General features: G+C 44.0%; 1 protein-coding gene across 1 annotated transcript in view; it reads left to right on the forward strand.

Moving 5' to 3' along the window:
* Positions 1-15800, forward strand: part of Cyp19a1 (cytochrome P450 family 19 subfamily A member 1) — a 25199-nt gene extending 9399 nt beyond the window's left edge. Inside the window, exons 3-9 of the mRNA XM_050119505.1 lie at positions 1507-1661; positions 5711-5887; positions 6343-6457; positions 6996-7110; positions 7746-7908; positions 11726-11967; positions 13533-15800. Of these exons, the coding sequence (XP_049975462.1) occupies positions 1507-1661; positions 5711-5887; positions 6343-6457; positions 6996-7110; positions 7746-7908; positions 11726-11967; positions 13533-13781 (1216 nt within the window). The 3' untranslated portion in view covers positions 13782-15800. The remainder of the gene's footprint in view (positions 1-1506; positions 1662-5710; positions 5888-6342; positions 6458-6995; positions 7111-7745; positions 7909-11725; positions 11968-13532) is intronic.
* The last annotated feature ends 4848 nt before the right edge of the window (positions 15801-20648 follow it).

Raw genomic sequence — 20648 nt, forward strand, 5'->3', positions numbered from 1 at the left:
GGGAGAGAGAGAGAGAGAGAGAGAGAGAGAGAGAGAGAGAGAGAGAGAGAGAGAGAGAGAGAATGGACAAGGGAGATTGAATAGAAATACCACACTGGAGGCAGGAGGGGTTGCCCGCTGTGGTGATTGATGCCTTAACTTCAATCATGGTTAAAAGTATGACCTCTGACCTCAGTGGCATTACCTTGTCCACTGTCTCTTCTGAACTTGGCAAATCCTCACTCTCCCCAATAGAACATTTCCCTCAGCCTGGATTGCTGGTTAAGGTCACTTCAGGGTCAGGTCTCTATGACGGCCAGGAGGAGTGTGGCCTGGGGCCTCTAGTCCCTCAACGGTTCTCTCCTTCACAGTCAAGTTTACTCTGTTTTATAAACTCTGCCTCACTTTGGTAAATGTCCTTGCTTTATACTTCCTTGATGGTTTCTCTTGGCAGAACTTCAGACTGAAAATAGTTGGGACGATAGCACCTCCTAGGGGACACACGGGGTCTAAACATCTGCTAATAGTCGGATCCACAAGACAAATGTAATGTATGAATGCCTGGGAACCAGGGTGGAAAGGACAGTGCTTTGTCTATCCCTCGAGTAAAGTCTTTAGATACGAGGATGTGAACAAAGAATGTAACAAAAATTCTCTACTTTACTTGTGGAGCAAGTTAGGAAACGGTAAGAAAAGCTAGAGGTCTTACATCAATTATCAGTAATTTCAGTCCATTTTATAGAGTGATAATTCTTACTAAGTAAAATTTGAAATGCCAGATTAATTTGTTGACACTCAATTTGAAACATCTGGATTTTTGTTTTTGGATTTTTAGAAAGAAAAGCTTGTCAGAAACTTGAGCCATTTTGTGGTTTATTATTGGGAACTAAATTGAGAGACTTTGATTTGATAGTTTTTATTTTAAGGTTTTTTTTCTGAAATAAATGTCAACTAAATAAGTTATTTCTTAGCATTATTATTATTTTAGAGTCTTCCCCCTCATTTCCACAGGCATCCCCCTCATCCGCAAACTCAGCCTGTTTATGACATAGAGCCGAGCAGGAGAGCAGGGTCACGACACACAGCTGAGCAAGGCCTGTTGCGGTGGGGCTTATGGTGCACAGCTGAGCAAGGAGGCAGGTTTAGCTGCCCTCAGTAGGAACAGCTCCCATAGGGAAGCAGGCTTCAGGCTGAGAACGTGATGGCAGAGGGTTTCTGCACGCACTGACTGTCAATACCCGCACTTGGACCAGAAAGGAAGGCTGTGCCCTTGTCAACAGCACACACTCACTCAGGGCTTCCCCATCTCCCCACAGTGATCCTTCGGGGATCAGAAAGTAGAATGATTCAGTTGACCAAGGATGCTCTTATGCTGCCCGGCATGCTTGTTCAACCTGGGTACTAGAAATCAAACTTTGCACTTGGATCAACATGCTTCTGTTGAGAGAGCCCCCTCCACAGTCAGAGTGAACTGCCAGAAACGCCCTTCTCGTGTCGGATTAACACCAAGGCTCCCTTCCTTTTCAGGTCCTCAGTCATGTTCCACGTTATGAAGCACAGTAACTACATCTCCAGGTTTGGCAGCAAGCGTGGGCTGCAGTGCATTGGGATGCACGAGAACGGCATCATCTTCAACAACAACCCAGACCTGTGGAAGACAGTTCGCCCTTTCTTTATGAAAGGTAAACAGGAAAAAAATAATCCTTTAAACTTTGCTGCCACATAATTTTGAAATAATACTTATGCATCAAACACCGTCCTAGACACTTGACACTGTAATTCTACAGCAACGTTATACAGTGAAATGTCATAGTTTACCTGCATTTTATAGGCGAGAAAACTTTTAAGTTTCAAACAGGTTAAGTTACTTGTCCAAGATTCCAACATTAGTAAATGCTAGCCCCAAGAATACAACCTCAGAGTCTATGATTGTGGCCACAACAAACTGAAGGGTCATTTCAACTAAGAATTTAGTGTTTTAGCTCAACGTCTCATCTAAACATGACTAAATAATGCATTGGCAGACCCGCTGTCTGTCAGGCCAGAGGCTTTAAGAGATGGAAAGACTCTGTGTGTTGACTCACGCAGCCTCTAAGTCTTACGGTTGAAGAAATGAAGTTTGAGATTCACACCAGCAGAGCAAGGCAGAGGTGAACAGAGACTCAATCCCAAGCCTGGCCCTTACCCCTTACTATATCCTTCTGAAAACAAAGTGGTTGAGGACCACACAAGGCCAGTTTTTAACACTAAGTCAAGCATCAGGAAGAGTGGTCTTGCCTCGGCAAGCTTGTCAGAGATGGCACCCGGAGCTACATGAATTTTCAGTATGACCATGTACCATCAAAATTCTTCTTTCCACGCAGGCTCTGGAGGTCTCTAAGACCCAAGCACACTGCTATAGACACAGCATGCTCGCTTCCTCTGCCTACTGTAACATTCTAGACAGCGTGGGTGAACGACATGCTTGTGGTAAAATTCTGCAGGTCAGAAGTCTGCCGTGGGTCTCAGCAGGGATGGCAAGCCCGTGGATGGGAGGCAGCCTTGATCTTACTTCTTCCAGCTTCTGGAGCCGCACCTTCATTCCTTGTCTGGTGGGACAGGTCCAGCCCTCCTTGCGCTGCTCTTCTCTGCCCCACCTTCTCTTATGACCTCAGATGGGAAAGTTTCATCACTAATGAATCTTGGAGTTCATTTGGGTTTATCACAGCGACATACCACAATCTACTCTTCTTGAGGACACACACGAATCGTTTTTGGGATGAGGACCGTAGACAGCTTTGGAGAGGTTTTGAGTGTGTGTAACCATGTTGGAGCAGGTCACTCTCCCTGTGCCTTACAAGAGTGACACTGGATTAGTGGAAAAGTGCATGTCTCAAGGTTATAGTGGGCTCATGTTCCAACACTGCCATTGGCTATTCATACAAGGACTTCCGCCAAATTGTCTACTGTCTGTGGGATTTATTTCTTTATCCGTGGAAGTTAATGAGTGCTAGGGCCTTGAGCTGTTGTAAAGAACAAACAAAACATGTCTGACTCTGTAGCAACATACATTGTATATTACTTTGTTGTTTGACTCAGATCTTAGATACCAATAAAACAATGATAAACAAGACCTGATTCTGCCCTTGAGGACCGCAGAAGGCTGGGTAAGGTGGGCCTGTATATCACCAAGTATACTTTCTAGGTGAGGTTGCACCAGACTGCAGAGACTAGACACAGAGGTCACCTAAAGCCACAAAGGGGCCAGAAAAGACAGTCCAGGGCAGTGGGTGTTTATGATGAACATTGAATGAATGAAGTAAACTCTAACTAACAAAGTGTACCAAAGGAAGACACCGTAGGAACAAAGAATGGTGTATTTGACAGCAGAGAAAGATAGATCATCATGTCATGTCCAGGAACCCTCCGTGGATGAACAGAAGGCCCAGGAAAAGCAGGTCTAGATCGTTTCAGACCCTTCTTATGAAGTCGAGGACTTGAGCAAATCTCAAGAGTTACAGTGATTCACTAAATATTTTGGGAAAATGATGTGAACAGCTGAGTGTGTTTTAGAAAAATTCCTTCAGTAGCGTACAAAAGTTTAACGAGAACAAAGCACAGCTCAGAACAATGAAAAGGGGGCTATTGCAGTGGCCAGGGACAGATGGAGGAGAGAGGTCATGGGACAAGGACTGTTAAGAGAGGAACATTCTAACAGGACTTGGGGATTTGTCCGCACGTCTTTGTAAATATTTTAGATTAGCCCTGTATATGTAAGATCAGACTTTCTAATAAAATGTTATAAAATTAGACCCCAATTAAATTCCAAAAATAGGAAGCTAATTGCTTACTGAAAAGCACACTGAAGTGCCTGACATTTTTATAATTAATGAGAGTCCTAAGTGTCTTGATGACTCTCCTTTGGGAGTTGGAGTCCTTTGGTTTTCCTGAGAAAGAATAAAAATCGGGACACATTTTGCAGTAACGTTATGAAGTGTTAAGCTATTGGTGGTGAAGAGAAGCAGGTGAGCACAGCTGTGGAAAAGTTTGTCCTAGGAGAAGGGAGAGAGGTCGGTAGGTTGTGTGCTGGAACTGCCAGAAGGAGCTATTTGTTGTGAAATTTGGTTACTTGTGTAATTTTTTTTTTGACCAAGGTAAGAGTACCTTTTCTTTTAAAAGATAATAAGTAATTTAAATATTAAATCATATCTACATACACCAATGGCCATAACCAATCTGTTGGTCTGTGAAACATGGCTTCAAGTTCTTGGTCATAGAGGCAAATCCAGCATGCACATGGAAGGAAGCCATGAGTGACATGTGGATCCGCCCCTTCCATACAAAGGGCTGAGTCATTAAGGGATGATTTGCCCTGTCTTGAATGTGTGCATTACCCAGGGAACAGAGAACACCCAGGGAGGGCTTTCCTACCACTCGGAGGGAGGCTCCTTTTCTGTCTTCTTGGACAACTTTGGGAATCTTTAGTGTCCCTAGGCTGGTCTCCTCAGTTCTCCATTGTTCCCTTTTCCCTATCTTCTCTTTCTTCTCCCCATCCCTCACTCCCAACACACACTGTCTCCCACATTCTTTCTTGAATGTGGCCTCTTCTGGCCTCTTCTGGCATGAAACTCACTATGGGGCCTAAGCAGGTCTTGAACTTCTAAGAATTCTTCTACCACAGGCCCTGGAGAGCTGGGATTATTGGTGTGAGCCACCATGCTGGCAGCTTCCTTTCTTCTGATGTATATATCTCCTTTATGACAGAATGTTCTGATCTGAGAGAATGATTGCCTTCAAGGTCCACCCAAAATTTCCATGCCACATGAAAACATTTTTCAGCAAGTCTGAATAGCAAAAGACATAAAAAATAAAGAATATTCCTGAAGGAAACTTAAAGAAACTCTACCACAATGGGCTCTACTGGAGTCAGCGTGGTAGGATGGTCAGGAGCAGAGCAAGGGGAGGGTAGAGCCAAGTCACTCCATCTGTTTTCATTCATTCATTCATTCATTCATTCATCCACCCACCCATTTGTCCATCCATACACTCATTTACTTGGCAAATCCGTGTTGAGGGCCCTCACACAGGACTGATTGAAGCACAGTGCTCGTGAATAGTTGTCACCCTCTTTTAGGAGTTGGAGATCACTGAAGCCTGCAAAGCAAATGAGGAATTGCTCTGCCTGCCATTGCTGTGTAAAATGAACCTGGAAGTAAACCGAAGAGAGGCTAGGAGTAAGAGAAGGGAATGCGTTCATTGTTTCTGAGACGGGCATTGCGCATCTGTGCTCACTAGAAGGTACCTTAGGTGAAACAGTTAAGGACCAGGTTCCCTGGTTCTGCACTGTTATCCTTCCACAAGCTAAAATGTAAGAGAAAGAAATGTGACCCTGACCTAATCCAAACCATCACCTCAAGGGAGATGTATACAGTAAGTGTAAAAAGCACTGTTGGTTATTATACCCAGAAAAATGGCTATTTCATCCATATCACACAAGTGATTAACTAGGGTTTAAAGAACGGCTTGAATTTGAATCATTATTTAAAAGTAATATTCAGTCATTTTTAGTCAAAAAGGTAAGCGCTTCTTATAGAAAACCAGGGTAACACAAGAAGGTATAGAGACGATTGCAGAAATCCCCACCCTGTAACTGAGTGTAAAGTTGCAGACAATTGCTCCTGACATAAAAAGGCAAGAACAGCCTGCTGGTGTGCATCCCGGTGTTTATGACAGCCAAACCTCTGTGCTTCAGCTCTGACAGGCCCCGGCCTCGTTCGGATGGTGGAAGTGTGTGCAGAGTCCATCAAGCAGCATTTGGACAGGCTGGACGACGTTACCAACAACTCCGGCCACGTAGATGTGCTGACCCTCATGCGACACATCATGCTGGACACCTCGAACATGCTCTTCCTGGGGATTCCCCTGGATGGTACTGGAGTTTGGATTGTCATGCATTCTGCCCGCTTCTAAACAGGGCACGCAGGGACAGCGCATTGCAGCAAAGTGCAGCCTTGCACACTGCTCTTGGTTGAGAAGGCATTTCTAAGTATTCCTCACTTGTCCAGACAACACCCTTCCAGGTGCCAGGAGCAGGGATGCAGTAACTGTAATTGCCCCGCAGTTCAGGAAAGTCAGAGGGAGGGAGTGGGAAAGCCCAACCATAAGCGGATATGAGAGTCGAGGCTGTGGTCTCAAACTGGCAACTCTATGGTTAACTCAGACAATTCAGATGGCAAGTAGATAAATTAGTAATAAATTTGTCTCATGGTTTCATGTAGCTAGATTATCCCCTGGAGATAAAAGACTGGTCAAAGAATCGGCCTGAAGTACTGCTCATCAGCCTTTATTTTCCTCGGTGAATTTGTTCTTGTTTTTGTTTCACAGAAAGTGCCATTGTGAAAAAAATCCAAGGTTATTTTAATGCATGGCAGGCTCTCCTCATCAAACCCAACATCTTCTTTAAGATTTCTTGGCTCTACAGAAAGTATGAAAGATCCATGTAAGTCGCGCAAGCTGGGAGTGCTTACAAGCGCAGTCGCACTGCGTGCTTGATTGCGTCTTTGCCGCTGCTGGCCACTCTGGTACGCTGGATGCTCCGCAGAGTGCTGAGGGATGTATTGGTGAAGTTCCTTGTGAGGCATTCAAAACACTCCAGCTGCATTGGGATAGACCAAATGCTCGAGAAAGCCAAGGAGCTGCTCAGCAAGGGGCCCAATGTGTGGCCTGAGGGCTCTCTGGAATTTTGAGTTGACAGAAAAGCCAGGGTTACTGTAATATTGTTATTTGTCAGGACTTTCTGCATCTCTAAGAAAATGGAAACATAGAGTTAAAGTCACAGCTTCAAGATTGCTATCAATGTTTAGAAATGTCAGTTAACTCTGGTACCATAAGATGAATGTTTCGTGTAATTCACATATATTTGTTAAAAAATAAGATATAAACTCATTTACTCACAAGTGCCAGTGGCTTTAAACGAATCAGAGTCTGTTTTGCGGGATGTCTAAACTGAGAACATTTTGACATTTTTTTCCCCCCAGCAAGGACTTGAAAGACGAGATAGCTGTTTTGGTGGAAGAGAAAAGACAGAAGGTTTCCACAGCACAGAAGCTGGAAGACTGTATAGATTTTGCAACTGACTTGATTTTTGCTGAGGTATTGACCTGAATGAATCACAATTCCCCACCCGATATATTTTATGATGGTATACCATTATTTAAAGAATCCTCCTTAGAACTGTGGCATTTTTTTTTTTTGTAAATTTCTCTAGCAGGCAGTCTTAATGGTAGTTCACCAAAATAGCCTAAACACTAGCCATTTCATGACATTTACCATTCAAACTCTTCTATATTGTAATATAATATATGAAACCCCCAGGAAGCGAGGAGACCTAAGACACTAAATAAAGGCATCCCTCAATATCTGGAATTTTTATTCCAGAACTCTTCCCAGATACCAAAATATAGGGCTGTTTGTATCTTACCCCCACAATGCCACAGTACTTGCATACACTTAATGTCCTCCCACAAGGGTTTGTTTATAATACCTAATGCGTTGTAACATTGAGCTAAAAGTTATGACATTGTATTATTTAACTAGAGTATATGGAGGGGCAGAGGTACATGGGTAATTGGCTATTTGTTTGTCCTTAAGGAGAATGTTTATGTAAAATGTTGGTAGAGATCTGTAATTTCATTTTATTGAGATTGCTGAAGCTTGAGTGTCGCCTCCCTCGTTTTTTGGAACTTCGACTCCGTCTTCAGCATTGTCTTCTCTTTTCAACTCCCCAGAGGCGTGGAGACCTGACGAAGGAGAATGTGAACCAGTGCATACTGGAGATGCTGATCGCGGCACCTGACACCATGTCCGTCACTCTGTACTTCATGCTACTTCTCATTGCAGAGTACCCTGATGTTGAAATTGCAATACTGAAGGAAATCCACACTGTTATTGGTAAGTAGTGATCAAATAAATGACAGGGCTTTAAAAATGCCCTTCTGAGTGTGGGCAGCTTCTCACGGCGTAAGAATCCGAGAGCACGTGTCCTTGTGGTATGATGGAGCATCCTTTGGGTATACGTCCCAAAGTGGTATTGCTGGGTCTTGAGGTAGGTTGTTTCCTAATTTTCTGAGAAACTGCCATACTGACATCCAAAGGAGCTGTACCAGTTTGCACTCCCACCAGCAATGCAGAAGTGTTCCCTTTACCCCAATCCTCTCCAGCATAAGTTGTCATCTCTGTTTTGAGCTTGGCCATTCTTACCGGTGTAAGATGGAATTTCAGAATTGTTTTGATTTGAATTTCTCTGATGGCTAAGGAGGTTGAGCATTTCCTTAAGTGTCTTTCAGCAATTTTAGATTTCTCTGTTGAGAGTTCTCTCTTTAGGTCTGGACTCCATTTTTTAAACGGGTTATTTGTTCTTTTGATGACCAATTTCTTGAGTTCTTTGAATATTTTGGAGATCAGACCTCGGTCTGATGTGGGGTTGGTGAAGATCTTCTCCCATTCTATAGGCTGCCGTTTTGTCTTGTTGACTGTGTCCCTTACAGAAGCTTCTCAGCTTCAGGAGGTCCCATTTATTAGTTGTTTCTCTCAGTGTCTGTGCTACTGGGGTTATATTTAGGAAGTGGTCGTCAGTGCCAATGCGTTCAACTATGTTCGTAGAAGCATTGTTTGTTATAGCCAGAACGTGAAAGCAACTTAAATGCCCCCTAACCAAAGAATAGATAAGAAAAATGTGGTACATTTTCACAATGGAGTACTACACAGCAGGAAAAAATGACATCTTGAAATTTGCGGGCAAAGGGATGGATCTAGAAAACATCATATTGGGTGAGGTAACCCAGACACAGAAAGACAACTATCATATATACTCACTCATTAGTGGCTTTTAGACATAAAACAAAGAAAAACCAGCCTACAATTCACAATCCCAGAGAACTTAGACAACAATGAGGACCCTAAGAGAGACATACATGGATCTAATCTACATGGGAAGTAGAAAAAGACAAGATCTCCTGAGTAAATTAGGAGCATGGGGATCATGGGAGAGGGTTGGAGGGGAGGGGAGAGACAGGGAAGGGATCAGAGAAAAATATATAACTCAATAAAAATAATAATAATAAAGATTCTGATATCAAACGTAAAACCTTAAGGAAAAATAAAGTAAGTAATCCTTCCACATCTTGGTTATGTTGAGTAGGTTAAAATGATAGTCCCTCCTATTTATATGCTGTATAAAACGTAAAAATAACATGTGCTTATTGAAAAATTCAAACACCAGAGCAATGCGTAAAGCAGAAAGTAAATACCCTAATTCATTTCACTGTCTTAGGGCCTCATTCTCATCCTCACCACTACGTGTTTTCTGTATGTTCTTCAATGGGATTTTTATTGTGTGTGGGGGGGGTTGTGTGTGTGCACATATCACACTATGAATATAAAGTTAGAGGATAGTTTGTGGGGAGTTCGTTCTCCCCTCCCAAATGAGTTCTGGTGCACGAGTTCCTGTTTTCGGTCTTGGTGACACACATTTACCTGTTGAGTCATCTCCCCAGCTTGAGACCTTATTCCATGTGTGCACAGACACATATATGGTCAAGTTTGCCCATCTTAGAAAGTCATACTATAGTATAGTACTTGCATGTAACCTAGTTACAACCGTCCACAGACTAAGTCCCTTCTCCACCATTTGTAATGCCTACTGCAATGCAATACTTTATAAATAGTTACTATATTGCATTATCTGGAGAGTTAACTTTAGCAAAATAAAGGCTGGGGATGTCCAGTACAAATACAATAAAATCTATTTGATGCTGTTAGTTAAATCTGTAGATGGAGAATTTGAGTATATGCTCTGCCTGCCTCCTGGGTTGCATAAGTCCTCTTTAGTGAGCTCACCTAGGAAAATGGCTATCGGTTGTTTACAGAAGTGTTTGTGGATTTTACTTGGCCGCAAGAGGAAGAGGGGAGGGTAGCAGAGTCAAAGTGATGGGCTTTTTTCTCTGCTGCAACCCAGTGATGTTGGCCCCTTTCTCCCATTCTTTCTGCCTCCTCTGCAGGAGTCCCCAGGGCTGCATTGGGTTCTTCCATGCCTATTTTCATGGCTCTAGGTCAGCATCATCCTGTCCCCACTCGGCTTTAGAAGCACAAAACCAGAACTCTTTCCCGGGAGAAAACAAATAGCTTATTAGGGGCTGCCCCCACCTGGGGGATCTGTTTAGGGACATGCTACTAGGCAATGGGAGAAGACATAGCACGAGATGGACTTTCTGGACTTTGCACACACACAGTGCTGGTGACAGACGTTATTGGCTGTGCAAAGGCACCTCCTTTAACAAGTGATTTTGTGGCTGCTTGAAGCAGTTGCCACTAAGGAAAAGCTGCATTCGTTTCACTGTAAGAAAAGGTTCTGTAGGTGCTCGGTGAGGGGGAGGAGAACAAGGAGACAGGGTAACACTGCCCCAAGTTCCTGAATGTTTTCTCAGTGTTTCCCGCCAGGTTTTCGGGGTCTGTGCAGAGGGCAAGGGCACTCCATTCTCTGGGTTGGCTGGTAGAGTGCTGGGAGAAAGGGAATTCAGTTGTACTGGAATGAAGAGAGAGGGCACCGTGGGAGGGTGTTGCAGGGGAAACTGTTTTGAGTGTGTGCTTTGGTCAGACCTCTAACACAAGTTCCTTGAGCGTGAGACCTGTTTGTGCCTCGTAGTGTCTCCCTGAGTCTCCATCAGACTCAAAGATGGGAAAGCAGCTGAGCTTGTTACAACACGGACGCTCCCTCTTGTGGTCCACACACCCGTTGCTTCCTAGGAATAAATCCTAGCAGATAGGAAAACCTCTGTCTTCTTCTCTCTGCCTCTCCACCCCAGTAGGGTCCTTAGTTACAGAGCACAGTACTTAAGATGCAGGCTCTCTTCCTAGACTTTTCTCACTGACCTAGATCTTCCCACATGCCTTGGATTTATAGGAGACAGGGACACCTTAGTACACCGGTAACTCCGGGATGCTTTGATTCTGCAAAAGTGGTGGTTTATATGAGGGTGCTTGTAGATCCTGCCACATCGGGGACAAATCTAAGCTTCTTTGATCAATGCCAGGCCAGGCTGAGACAATGGGAGCGTCTGTTACCCCTCAATCACACCCAGAGTTAGGTGGGACACTGATGATGGGGAGTAGTAGCCGTTTTCCAGGAACAATTTGTTTGTGGTCGGACGTGGTGGGCCTGTCAGGGACACGTGTGGGAAGGTAGCTGCCCAAATGACTAAGGCGTGAACGTTGTAAAATGAACTCGGTCCACGAGCTCCCCGATTCTACAGGACCCTATAGCCCCTTGTTTGGGATGGTTATTATACTAGTCGGCTCACACGTTAAGGGACAAGGTAAATGTTCCCTAGAATGTGGAGCAGATGGAAAACCCAAAGACTTGAGACCCACAGATAAGAGGACTATGAGATGCGGAGTGGGTGTGGCCAACGTGGAACTGCAGAGTGCATGTCCCCTCTGACGGGGTGGCTGCCTCTGCCCCATCTTTAGGTGGGAATGTGGGTCCAGCATGAGCAAATTTTCAGGAAATCTTTTTTGTTGTTGTTATGAAACATCTGAACTTTTATAAAGCCCCGTGCAGACCAAATAGAGCACATTTGTTTCCAGTAGGTGGTATGCATTAGAATTACAAGCATTTTTTCTAACCGAGAACAAACTGCTCTATGGGGGGAAAAAGGAACTTTAGTGCTTATCATGGTAATGCTAACGTCGCTGTTTATCTATTCCGCAGGTGACAGAGACGTAAGGATTGATGATATCCAAAATTTAAAAGTGGTGGAAAACTTCATTAATGAAAGCCTGAGGTACCAGCCCGTCGTGGACTTGGTCATGCGCAGAGCCCTGGCGGATGATGTGATTGATGGCTACCCAGTCAAGAAGGGAACGAACATCATTCTGAATATCGGAAGAATGCACAGACTCGAGTATTTCCCCAAGCCCAATGAATTTACCCTTGAAAACTTTGAGAAGAACGTAAGAGCTCCTCCTTCCACCCGAGCATGTTGTTTCTGGTGGTGCATTCAGATCTGCTCCAGGCAGACTTAGCAATCTTCACCCGCCCTTCTACTAGTTCATGGGAGTACCTGTGTCCTGTAACTTAGAACATGGCTAACACATTCATCCCAAACCAAAGCTATCAGTTTTCTCTGCGTATAAAACGTTCGTAAAGTTGCCACTTAGGAAAGCAAAACAAGAAAAATCCTTAATTGGGCAAAGATTTATTTAAGGCAACTGATCTCTTCCATTCAAGTTTACCATTTAATTTTTAAAAGCTGTCTTTTGTGCATGAGTGTTTTGCCTGCATGTATGTAAGTACACCGTGCATGTGCCTGGTACTCACAGAGTTCAGAAGACAGCATTGGAATTGGAGTTATGGATGGTTGTAAAGCACCATGTGGATACTGGGTACAGAACCTGGGTCCTCTGGAAAAGCAGCCAGTACTCTTAAATCACTGAGTGATCTCTCCAGCTCCAAATTTATCACTTCTTCTATAATACAGTAAAAAGAAAAAAACCCAATAAATGCATCACTTTCTCATCATCTAGATTCAACTTACCACCAGCTAAGCAAAGGAAATACATTTCTGCTTTACACAGAAATCAAATAAGATTTAGTTTTATCACTGCCTTTATTCTATCAAATGGCCTCAAACAGTGGATCTTACTACAAATAAAACTCAATGGTTAAAAAAAAAAATCAGTTGCCTTCTTAATATGGCTGGTATAAATAGGAGAGATTTTTGCTTCCATTACATGAAAACAATATTTTTAAGGCAGAATTTTCCAAATAGCTTTCCACGTCTCCTTTTTTTCCTGCTTGCATGTAAGACAGGGACTCAGTGTTGATCCAGCACTCTAGTTAATGTTTCTGGACAGGCAACCCAGATAATGCCTTGTCAACTGGCCAACAGATTTTATTTATTTTTTTAATCCTAGTAAGTGAAGTCATGTAAATCCAGACTGGACAAGACAGATAGACATGATTCACATTAATTTTCACGGTAACGAAAAGTCGTTAGGAGACCCGGTGTAGTGGCAAACTCCTGTAATCGTAGCGCTCTGAGGTAGAGGCGAGAGGACCAGAACTCTGGAGTCATCCCAGGCCACAGAGATACCTCTGAGATCTCTCACAAGAAGCTTGACACTGATAGTCTGGAAATCCATGTCTTTTATCATCATTTTGTCCATTAGATGAGGTCACACAAAAACAAACTTTGTCTTAGTAACTTGCAAAGCACTCGGAAGGCAGAGCTTCTGAATAGCTAATGTCGCCCATATGGTGATTTGCCCTTCCCTTCCCCCAGCTTATTGACATGTAAAGCAAAACCAGGGACCATCTGAGGCCAGTACAGCCGATCTGGGTCTCAAGAGGGGCACAGGGATGAGAAGGGTTGCTTCTTTAGCCCCAGCTGTGTGTCTCAGGGAGGAAGCAGTAGGGCTTAGAGGCCAGCAAGGCATTCTGACTGACACGCGTTTTCAGAGCAAATCAAAGAAAGACGGTTGCGTGACCCTGCCTAACCATCTGCTCATTTTCATAGGTTCCCTTCAGGTATTTTCAGCCGTTTGGCTTTGGGCCCCGCAGCTGTGCTGGGAAGTACATCGCCATGGTGATGATGAAAGTCGCCCTGGTTACACTTTTGAAGAGATTCCATGTGAAGACATTGCAAAAACGATGTATTGAAAACATGCCCAAAAAGAATGACTTGTCCTTGCACCCCAATGAGGACAGACACCTTGTGGAAATAATTTTCACTCCAAGGAATTCAGACAAGAACATCAAGCAGTAAAGCAGTGTGGGGTGTGTCTCCTCTGGAGCATACTCTGTCAACCTCGCGATGAACTTGTGACGGCCTGAAGAGTTTGTGGTTTGTCAGCAAGATGGCCACCATCCAGAAAGCCAGGATGCAAAGAAAAGGAGAGAGACTGAAGCCTTAAAGGACAGAGCCTACAAAATAGACCTTGGGAAAGACAGGCAGTTAACCCTGTCAGTTAACCCTGCCTGGTCTCGCTGCTGTCACCAGCACATCTAAAGCCTCTGCCAGAAGTCGCTATAAGGACCAGGCAGACCCACTACTGTGAATAAGGAATCAAGGCGTGTTCGTGTGCGCGTGGTGAGAGTGGGTAGGGAACGGCACCCCAGACTCTTCCCACAAGCTAAGCCCAGTTGCTTCTGATGAGCCCACATGTAAGCTGCTTGGGGCAGAAGTTAAACTTGAGGGCACCTTTTCCTACTCCCCATTCATGTCCCCAGATATGTAGTTTTGCTGTAGTAGGTATAGACTCGGGTAAACAGACCTAAGTAGTACTAGCCTGATTAAAATCAGGGAGAAAAATCACACGGTGCGCTTCAAATAAATAAGTTTTATTTTCTTTCTTTTTTTTTTTTTATGCTTGCACTATCGCTTAGTTCGTTTTCTTACTTTAGTTTGGGGGAAAGAAAGCCCTCTGTGTCTACATCTAATGCAGCATCCCAGGGGACCTCGACTTCTGAAGAATCATCTCTCTATTTGACGTACCTTCTTACCTCCTCACCCTGTGACCCCATTTTTCCAAAGAGCAAAGGTTAAGCCCTTGCAAATCATTTTTTCATCCTACCTCAGATTTAATAGCTCTCCTAGAGATCTAACCAACGACCGGCTCACCGAATCACTGTAGCCATGGGTCAAGTGGACACCGTGGAGTCAGCTCGCTGGGCGCCACACAAGTGATTCATTTTCTGTCCATCACTTCGGGTTCCAAAGTCGCTCCAAATATATGTAATAGTATTCGGTAACTTAAAAACTGAACATTAAAGCTCACTTACAAATATGACACGTCCCTCGAGTTGACAGCCATCATGCCCTGCATGAAGATTCTGTCTGTTTTACTGTTTAGCAACAAGGCCGCAGACGAGTGTAAAATACGTATAGGTGCCTTGAAAGCATGAACTCTCTTTTGCTCTACACCTCTATCCTTTCTCCATTCCTAACCTGGCTTTCCTTATTCACTGTCAAGATGAGCTCGACATAAACACATAGACACAGAGACAGTCTAAAAAAAAATTCAAGGACGAACCTTGTCAGGAAGGACATATTTGAGCTTGACGTTATATAGATTAAAGAGAGATAGTGTGTAACTGTCTACCCAAATCTGTCTGTTTGCAGGTCTAGATAATCATCCAAGTCATTTTGACTCTTACGAGCAAGGTGAGGGTCCGCATATCAAGCTAATTCACTTGACAATTCTATTGCTAATCATGTCAGAATATTATAGTTATAATAGAATGATCTATTGTCATAATTATAATAATTATGTTAGTCTATTGGTAATTCCTGCTGTCTCCGGAGCTGTGTAATTGAAGAGACTTCAGACTGGTAGTGTTCACTCACGTAATTCTCCTGGAATATCTGCTTTTACTTCACATGTAAGCGTGCATCTGAGCCTATATTTTTATAGTGAAACGGGAAGCTGAGAGAGTTATATCTAGATAATGTGGACATAAGAATATGTTTGGAAAGAAAACCAGGAGTCGGGGGCAGGAACATGGAGAGGACAGAAGGAGGAGAAGCGCTTGCTCGATATCTGGCTAACTCTTGAACTTACCCTCTTTGAACAAACACCATATGTTTCTACCGGTTGGACTAAGGAGTACCTGTGCATTGGTTTCCCAGTAGGCTGATGAACACATATTTGAAAATCCTATTATCTCTTCAAAATATTGTATATTGTTAAGTGTTTGTTACCCTTGCATGTACCACAGATTCTACTGTTGTCCGTTCTCAAAGAACTAGAATGTGTGTTACCAATAAAATCCGTGTATGCATGTGTTATCTGTGTCGACTTATGGAAATTATGCCTTCTCTCAAGCGCGTTGGTCACCTCCCTCACACGAGGCTTTCTTTGAGATTATTTTCCGAGTAGAAAATGATTAGGTTCAGAACGTCTTCTCCTGTCGGGAAATGGCTGCTGGAAGTTGCCATTCTGTACGTGGCACTGGCGTCCTGAAATAATGCTAGCTGCACTCTCTTTCGTCTCTCGGATCAGCTCTGGAGCTGACTTCTTGCTAATCCGAACTCGGTAATGAATTGGAATACGTACACTTTCAGGTAGATGCTCAGTTTAACTTAGGAAGTTATTACCTGCATTTCATGAAGCACCCCTTTCACCCCTACAGTCATTGTTTGTTCCTGACCATAGCACCCCTCTTCCTACCCACACATAACTCCTCACACACGGACCATCTCCAGATTCTGCTGGTCAACACTCTTGCGTTTTTAAACTGGATTTCTCATTTGAAGATGTGACCCTGTTGGGTCTGGAACCCATGTCTCCCGAACCTTGTTCCAGTTCCTTTAAAATAACCCTTAGTTCCCCTATTTTCTGCCTTGATCCTGCACTGAGTGTAAAATGGCCAGGACAGCAGCGAACCTCACAGAGTCTATGCTAAGACTTTATTATTTATTGGCGCATAGGTTCCAGTTTGGAATGTAGGCAATACACCACTCCCTACAAAACAGACGCAGGGCCTGGGAGCTCTCCCAGTGTCACTCAGCCATACTTTCATCCAAGAATGTGCTGGCAGGCTGCGAGAGAGAGCAGCAGTGCTCCAACCAGTCAGCAGGGGCAGGCATAGCAAAGGTTTGTTAGCTTTGACGTCCAGCAGCTTCCAGCAGAGGGGGATGCAGCCTGCCCAAGCTTCCAGCAGTCTCTCCCCTCATGTTGGTATTACTGTCTGGCAAATGGAAACACCCTTAATACCAATTTATTTTGTCATTTCAGATTCCTTAGGGTTTGGCTCTGTTGATTCACCTGAATTTAAGTCAGGAACTATCCCCTGAGAGCTATGACTTCTGGTGACTTCCAGAAAATTACCCTCTGAGCTTTGCTTTCTATATTTGAGTGTAGGAGAACCATAGGGTCCACCCGCTGGAGCTGTGACACCCTGGAAACCACCTGCTGTCTAGTGAATATTCAATACATAGGATCCAGGGACAATAGCAATTTATTAATTTAGCCTTAAAATATTATAGACCACATTATGCTGGGTGTTTAGGAGAAATAACAATGAATAAGACATTCTCTCAAATATATTATAATTTTAAAATTTTAGTCTATTTTAATAACAACAGCACTATAATCTATGATTCTTTTCATTTCTTTTATTATAAGGAAGCTCAGCCCCAAATCTGAAGACCAGCTCTTCCTGTGTTTGGCTCCACTTAGTCATCTAACTCGCATTCTTTGTTCTAGTTGGCTCTCACAGCTAGAACCATCTAGTTTTTATTTATGCCTCATATTTTACCAAGCCAATGTATAAAGCTTTGACCTAACCCTGTCCATCTAGAGATCTGTGCTTCACCCTTCCTGATGGAAAGTCAGAGCAGGCACTCTGGGAGCAGGGGGGCTGCCCATCTGGGAAGAGAGATTTCAGGTAAGGAAATGACTCAGGGGACCTGTGGGGAAGGAAAAGGAAACAGAAGCAGCGACCATCCCAACATCTCAGAAAGACAGACCGAATCCGCAACACGGGAAAAACAGATGGACCAAATCCAGCCCTGTGTGGTCAGAGCAGAAAAGGGATGAGGCTGGGAGGTGCGCGAGGCGAGAAATGACACAGGCTAGGAGAGAAGCCACTTTTATCCATCTTAGGAGCAGACAAAGCGGGAGGGAAGCCGAATAGAGATGCTTGTCAGTCGGGAGACAGAAGAGAAAAACAGAGGCATCGCCGCCACAGTGGGAAAACCCAGTCTGAAGGGAAATGAGTTACGGGGTCAACCGCTGAGTTCCCATGTTCCCCTGAGCCTGTGAGTCTGCCCCAGGAAGCTGATACTGCTCTCTGCGCCCTGGATGCAGATGGATACAAAGAGTTGACCTCATAAACGTTAGCGCTCTAACAGGTCTTTGGACCTTGCTCAGCACGTATTAGAGGCCTGCAAATGGTTTGGCATACATGACCCTAACAAGGGAAAAACACAGAAGAAAAGCTGTTGGTTGTGGCAATGAAGAAGCGAGGTAGACCCATCTGTTAAGCCCGAGTCAAGAAAATGTCTTGCTAAATAACTCAATAACTTTTTTTAAAAATTAAAAAAGCAGATTCTACAAAAATATGGGACCCTGTGGGCCAGAAAGTATGTACTGTAACCACAAAGTAGAACCTTTTCAAATGTCTGCCCGCTCCATAAAAGATAAATTGTGTCTTTATAAATCAACGGGAACAAACAAACCAACTACCTTCAACAATGTGGATAAATATCACCAACAGAACATTGATGGATGAACACACACACACACACGCACGCACACACACACACGCACAAACACAAACACACACACTGTAGACCATGATTGCCTTTATATCAACATAGGCTATACCGTTAGAGGCCTGGGGAATGGTTACTCTGGAGTTGAGGACTAGATTCCGTGTGAGGTGGTCTTGGGGTGCTAGCAGCATTCTGTGTTTTGATCTGAGTGCTCTTGTGTGTATTTATATTCACTTTGTGGAAATTCACTGAATGGTACGTTTTTCTGTAAGTATATTTCAATAAAACTTACAAATAGACATGCACATGAAAAACAAAACAAAAACAAACCAACCAACCAACCAAAAAAAAAAAAAAACAGACCCTGAAGTCTTACCCAGCAAACATAGGAAAATCAATGAGCCAGGCACCTATGTCCCAATCCAGTGCCAACTGGGTACAGCGATCGAGTGGATGAGAGAGGGACCACCAGCCTCATAGCTGGTGCCTCAGTACGAAGAGCCAAGCCAGTTCGCGCTGCAAAGGCCGGCCAGCACTGTGCACAGTAAGCAGTAACTGCCCCAAATTACACCCCAGCTCCAAAAAGCAGGACCCTGGTCTAGTGTAGGAGCGCCGGAGACCTCAGTTCTCACACATGTAGAATGGAGATGGTGATGTGTAAATACATTACAGTAGGAAGTGGGACTTGGACAGAGTGAAAAATCGAAGTGTTTGCTTCTGTTATTACCGTGTACCAGACACTTCAGTTCCTACAGTTCAGCAAGAGGGACATTTAGCCAGGTGTCCTTCGTGAAAGCCATACATTAGCAACACTGAATGGAGATTCTCAGTTCAAGGTTTGTTTATCCTGAAAGCCTACAGTCAAATACTTCCTAAGGATTTCTGGGAGGGAGAAACTAGCAGAGATACCCCATGGGAAACCACTCATTTGCAAGGAAGAGTTTAAGAGTTCGGGATGAGTAAAGATGATTACCAAATAGCCTTTTAATGGCTGTTGGAACCCTCCCAGATAGTCTGATCCTATAGGAGCGCTAGCTGCTATTGCCTTTGAGTTGTTTTATAGCGCTGTAAATTATCACAGAAGTGTCAGTAATTCATGTCTATAAACCAGTCAACAATTCTGCTCTTTCCCAAGTAGTAAAGCCCATATACAAATCACCTCAATGTTCTTTGTTCCACAAGACCTGTTGTTTTGAAGGAACTATAACATCTACTGTTCCCCCGATTCGTTAATGAGTTACTGGGTTCATTTTACAATTCTATGAGAACCATGATTTTTATTGTAAAGAAATATTATCCTCTAACACATGGGGAGAGGTCAGATTCAGTCCTGTGGCCCCTGAGTTTCCTGAGGAAGGCTCACTCCGCTGCAGGAGGTCTCAGGGGATTTCACAGAGCAGGCGCTAGCCCAAGACCCAGGTCTTGCCCTGTGTTCCGCTTCCTGGCCAGGGCTGATGAGGACATTGGCAGGAAAGTTGGACTTTGGGAGGAACTCTGCAGCCTGGAGGCATTTAACAGTAGATAAGTAGGGGCGGATTTAGGCCTCTGACTCCAACGGAGTTTGATAGGGAAAAAAATTAAAGAGGGAGGATGGTAGGAAGTTATGAATACTGGATTTTTGAGTTAGACTTAAGTGCCTTCTCTGCTTATTTCCTAGTTCTGGGGTCTTGGCAAATTATTTAGATTCCCTACCAGAGTTTGGACTTAAGTCCCCACCCACTCTCCACCATCCCTCTGTGAGTTTAAAGGCTCGGCCATCAGCACAGCCATAATGGAAATGGCAGAATCTTGAAGAAGTGGGGTTAGCTAGAGGTCTATGGGTAGTCAAGGGCCATGCCACAGAAGGGAACCTTGGGACCCTTTTCTTTTGTTCTCATTTACTCCTCGGGTCTGAGGTGAGAAGCCCTGTTTCACTGCAGTAGCCCTGCCACAGTGGGCTGCCACGGTAGGCTGCCTTGCCACATCCCCAAAGCCGATCACCCACGGACTGGCTACCTTAGGCGCTGCTAAATGAAAAGACACCTAATAAATTGTCTAAATTTCATTTCTTCCTCTTTCAAACTTCAGAGCCACCACAATAGAATGGGGAAAGGAAAGTGGGAAAATGCGGGTGCAGGGACTAAATGCTGGAAACTGGAGGATTTTCCCAAGAAGTGGGAATCAGCAGGGCACTATTTCTTTCTAGTATTTTCCAGCATAAAAGAAGAATCAACAGATGGGCACAGGAGATCGCTTCTTAAGTATAACCCCAGCAGCACAGACACTAAGGACAACATTGAATAAATGGGACCTACTAAAGCTGAGAAGCTTCTGTAAAGCAAAGGACACTGTCACTAAGACAAAAAGGCAACCTACTGACTGGGAGAAGATCTTCACCAACCCCGCAACAGACAAAGGTCTGATCTCCAAAATATA

The sequence above is a fragment of the Alexandromys fortis genome, unplaced genomic scaffold, assembly GCF_014885135.2.
Source record: "Alexandromys fortis isolate MF-2015 unplaced genomic scaffold, M_Fortis_MF-2015_v1.1 scaffold_167, whole genome shotgun sequence".
NCBI classification, from domain to species: Eukaryota; Metazoa; Chordata; class Mammalia; order Rodentia; family Cricetidae; genus Alexandromys; species Alexandromys fortis.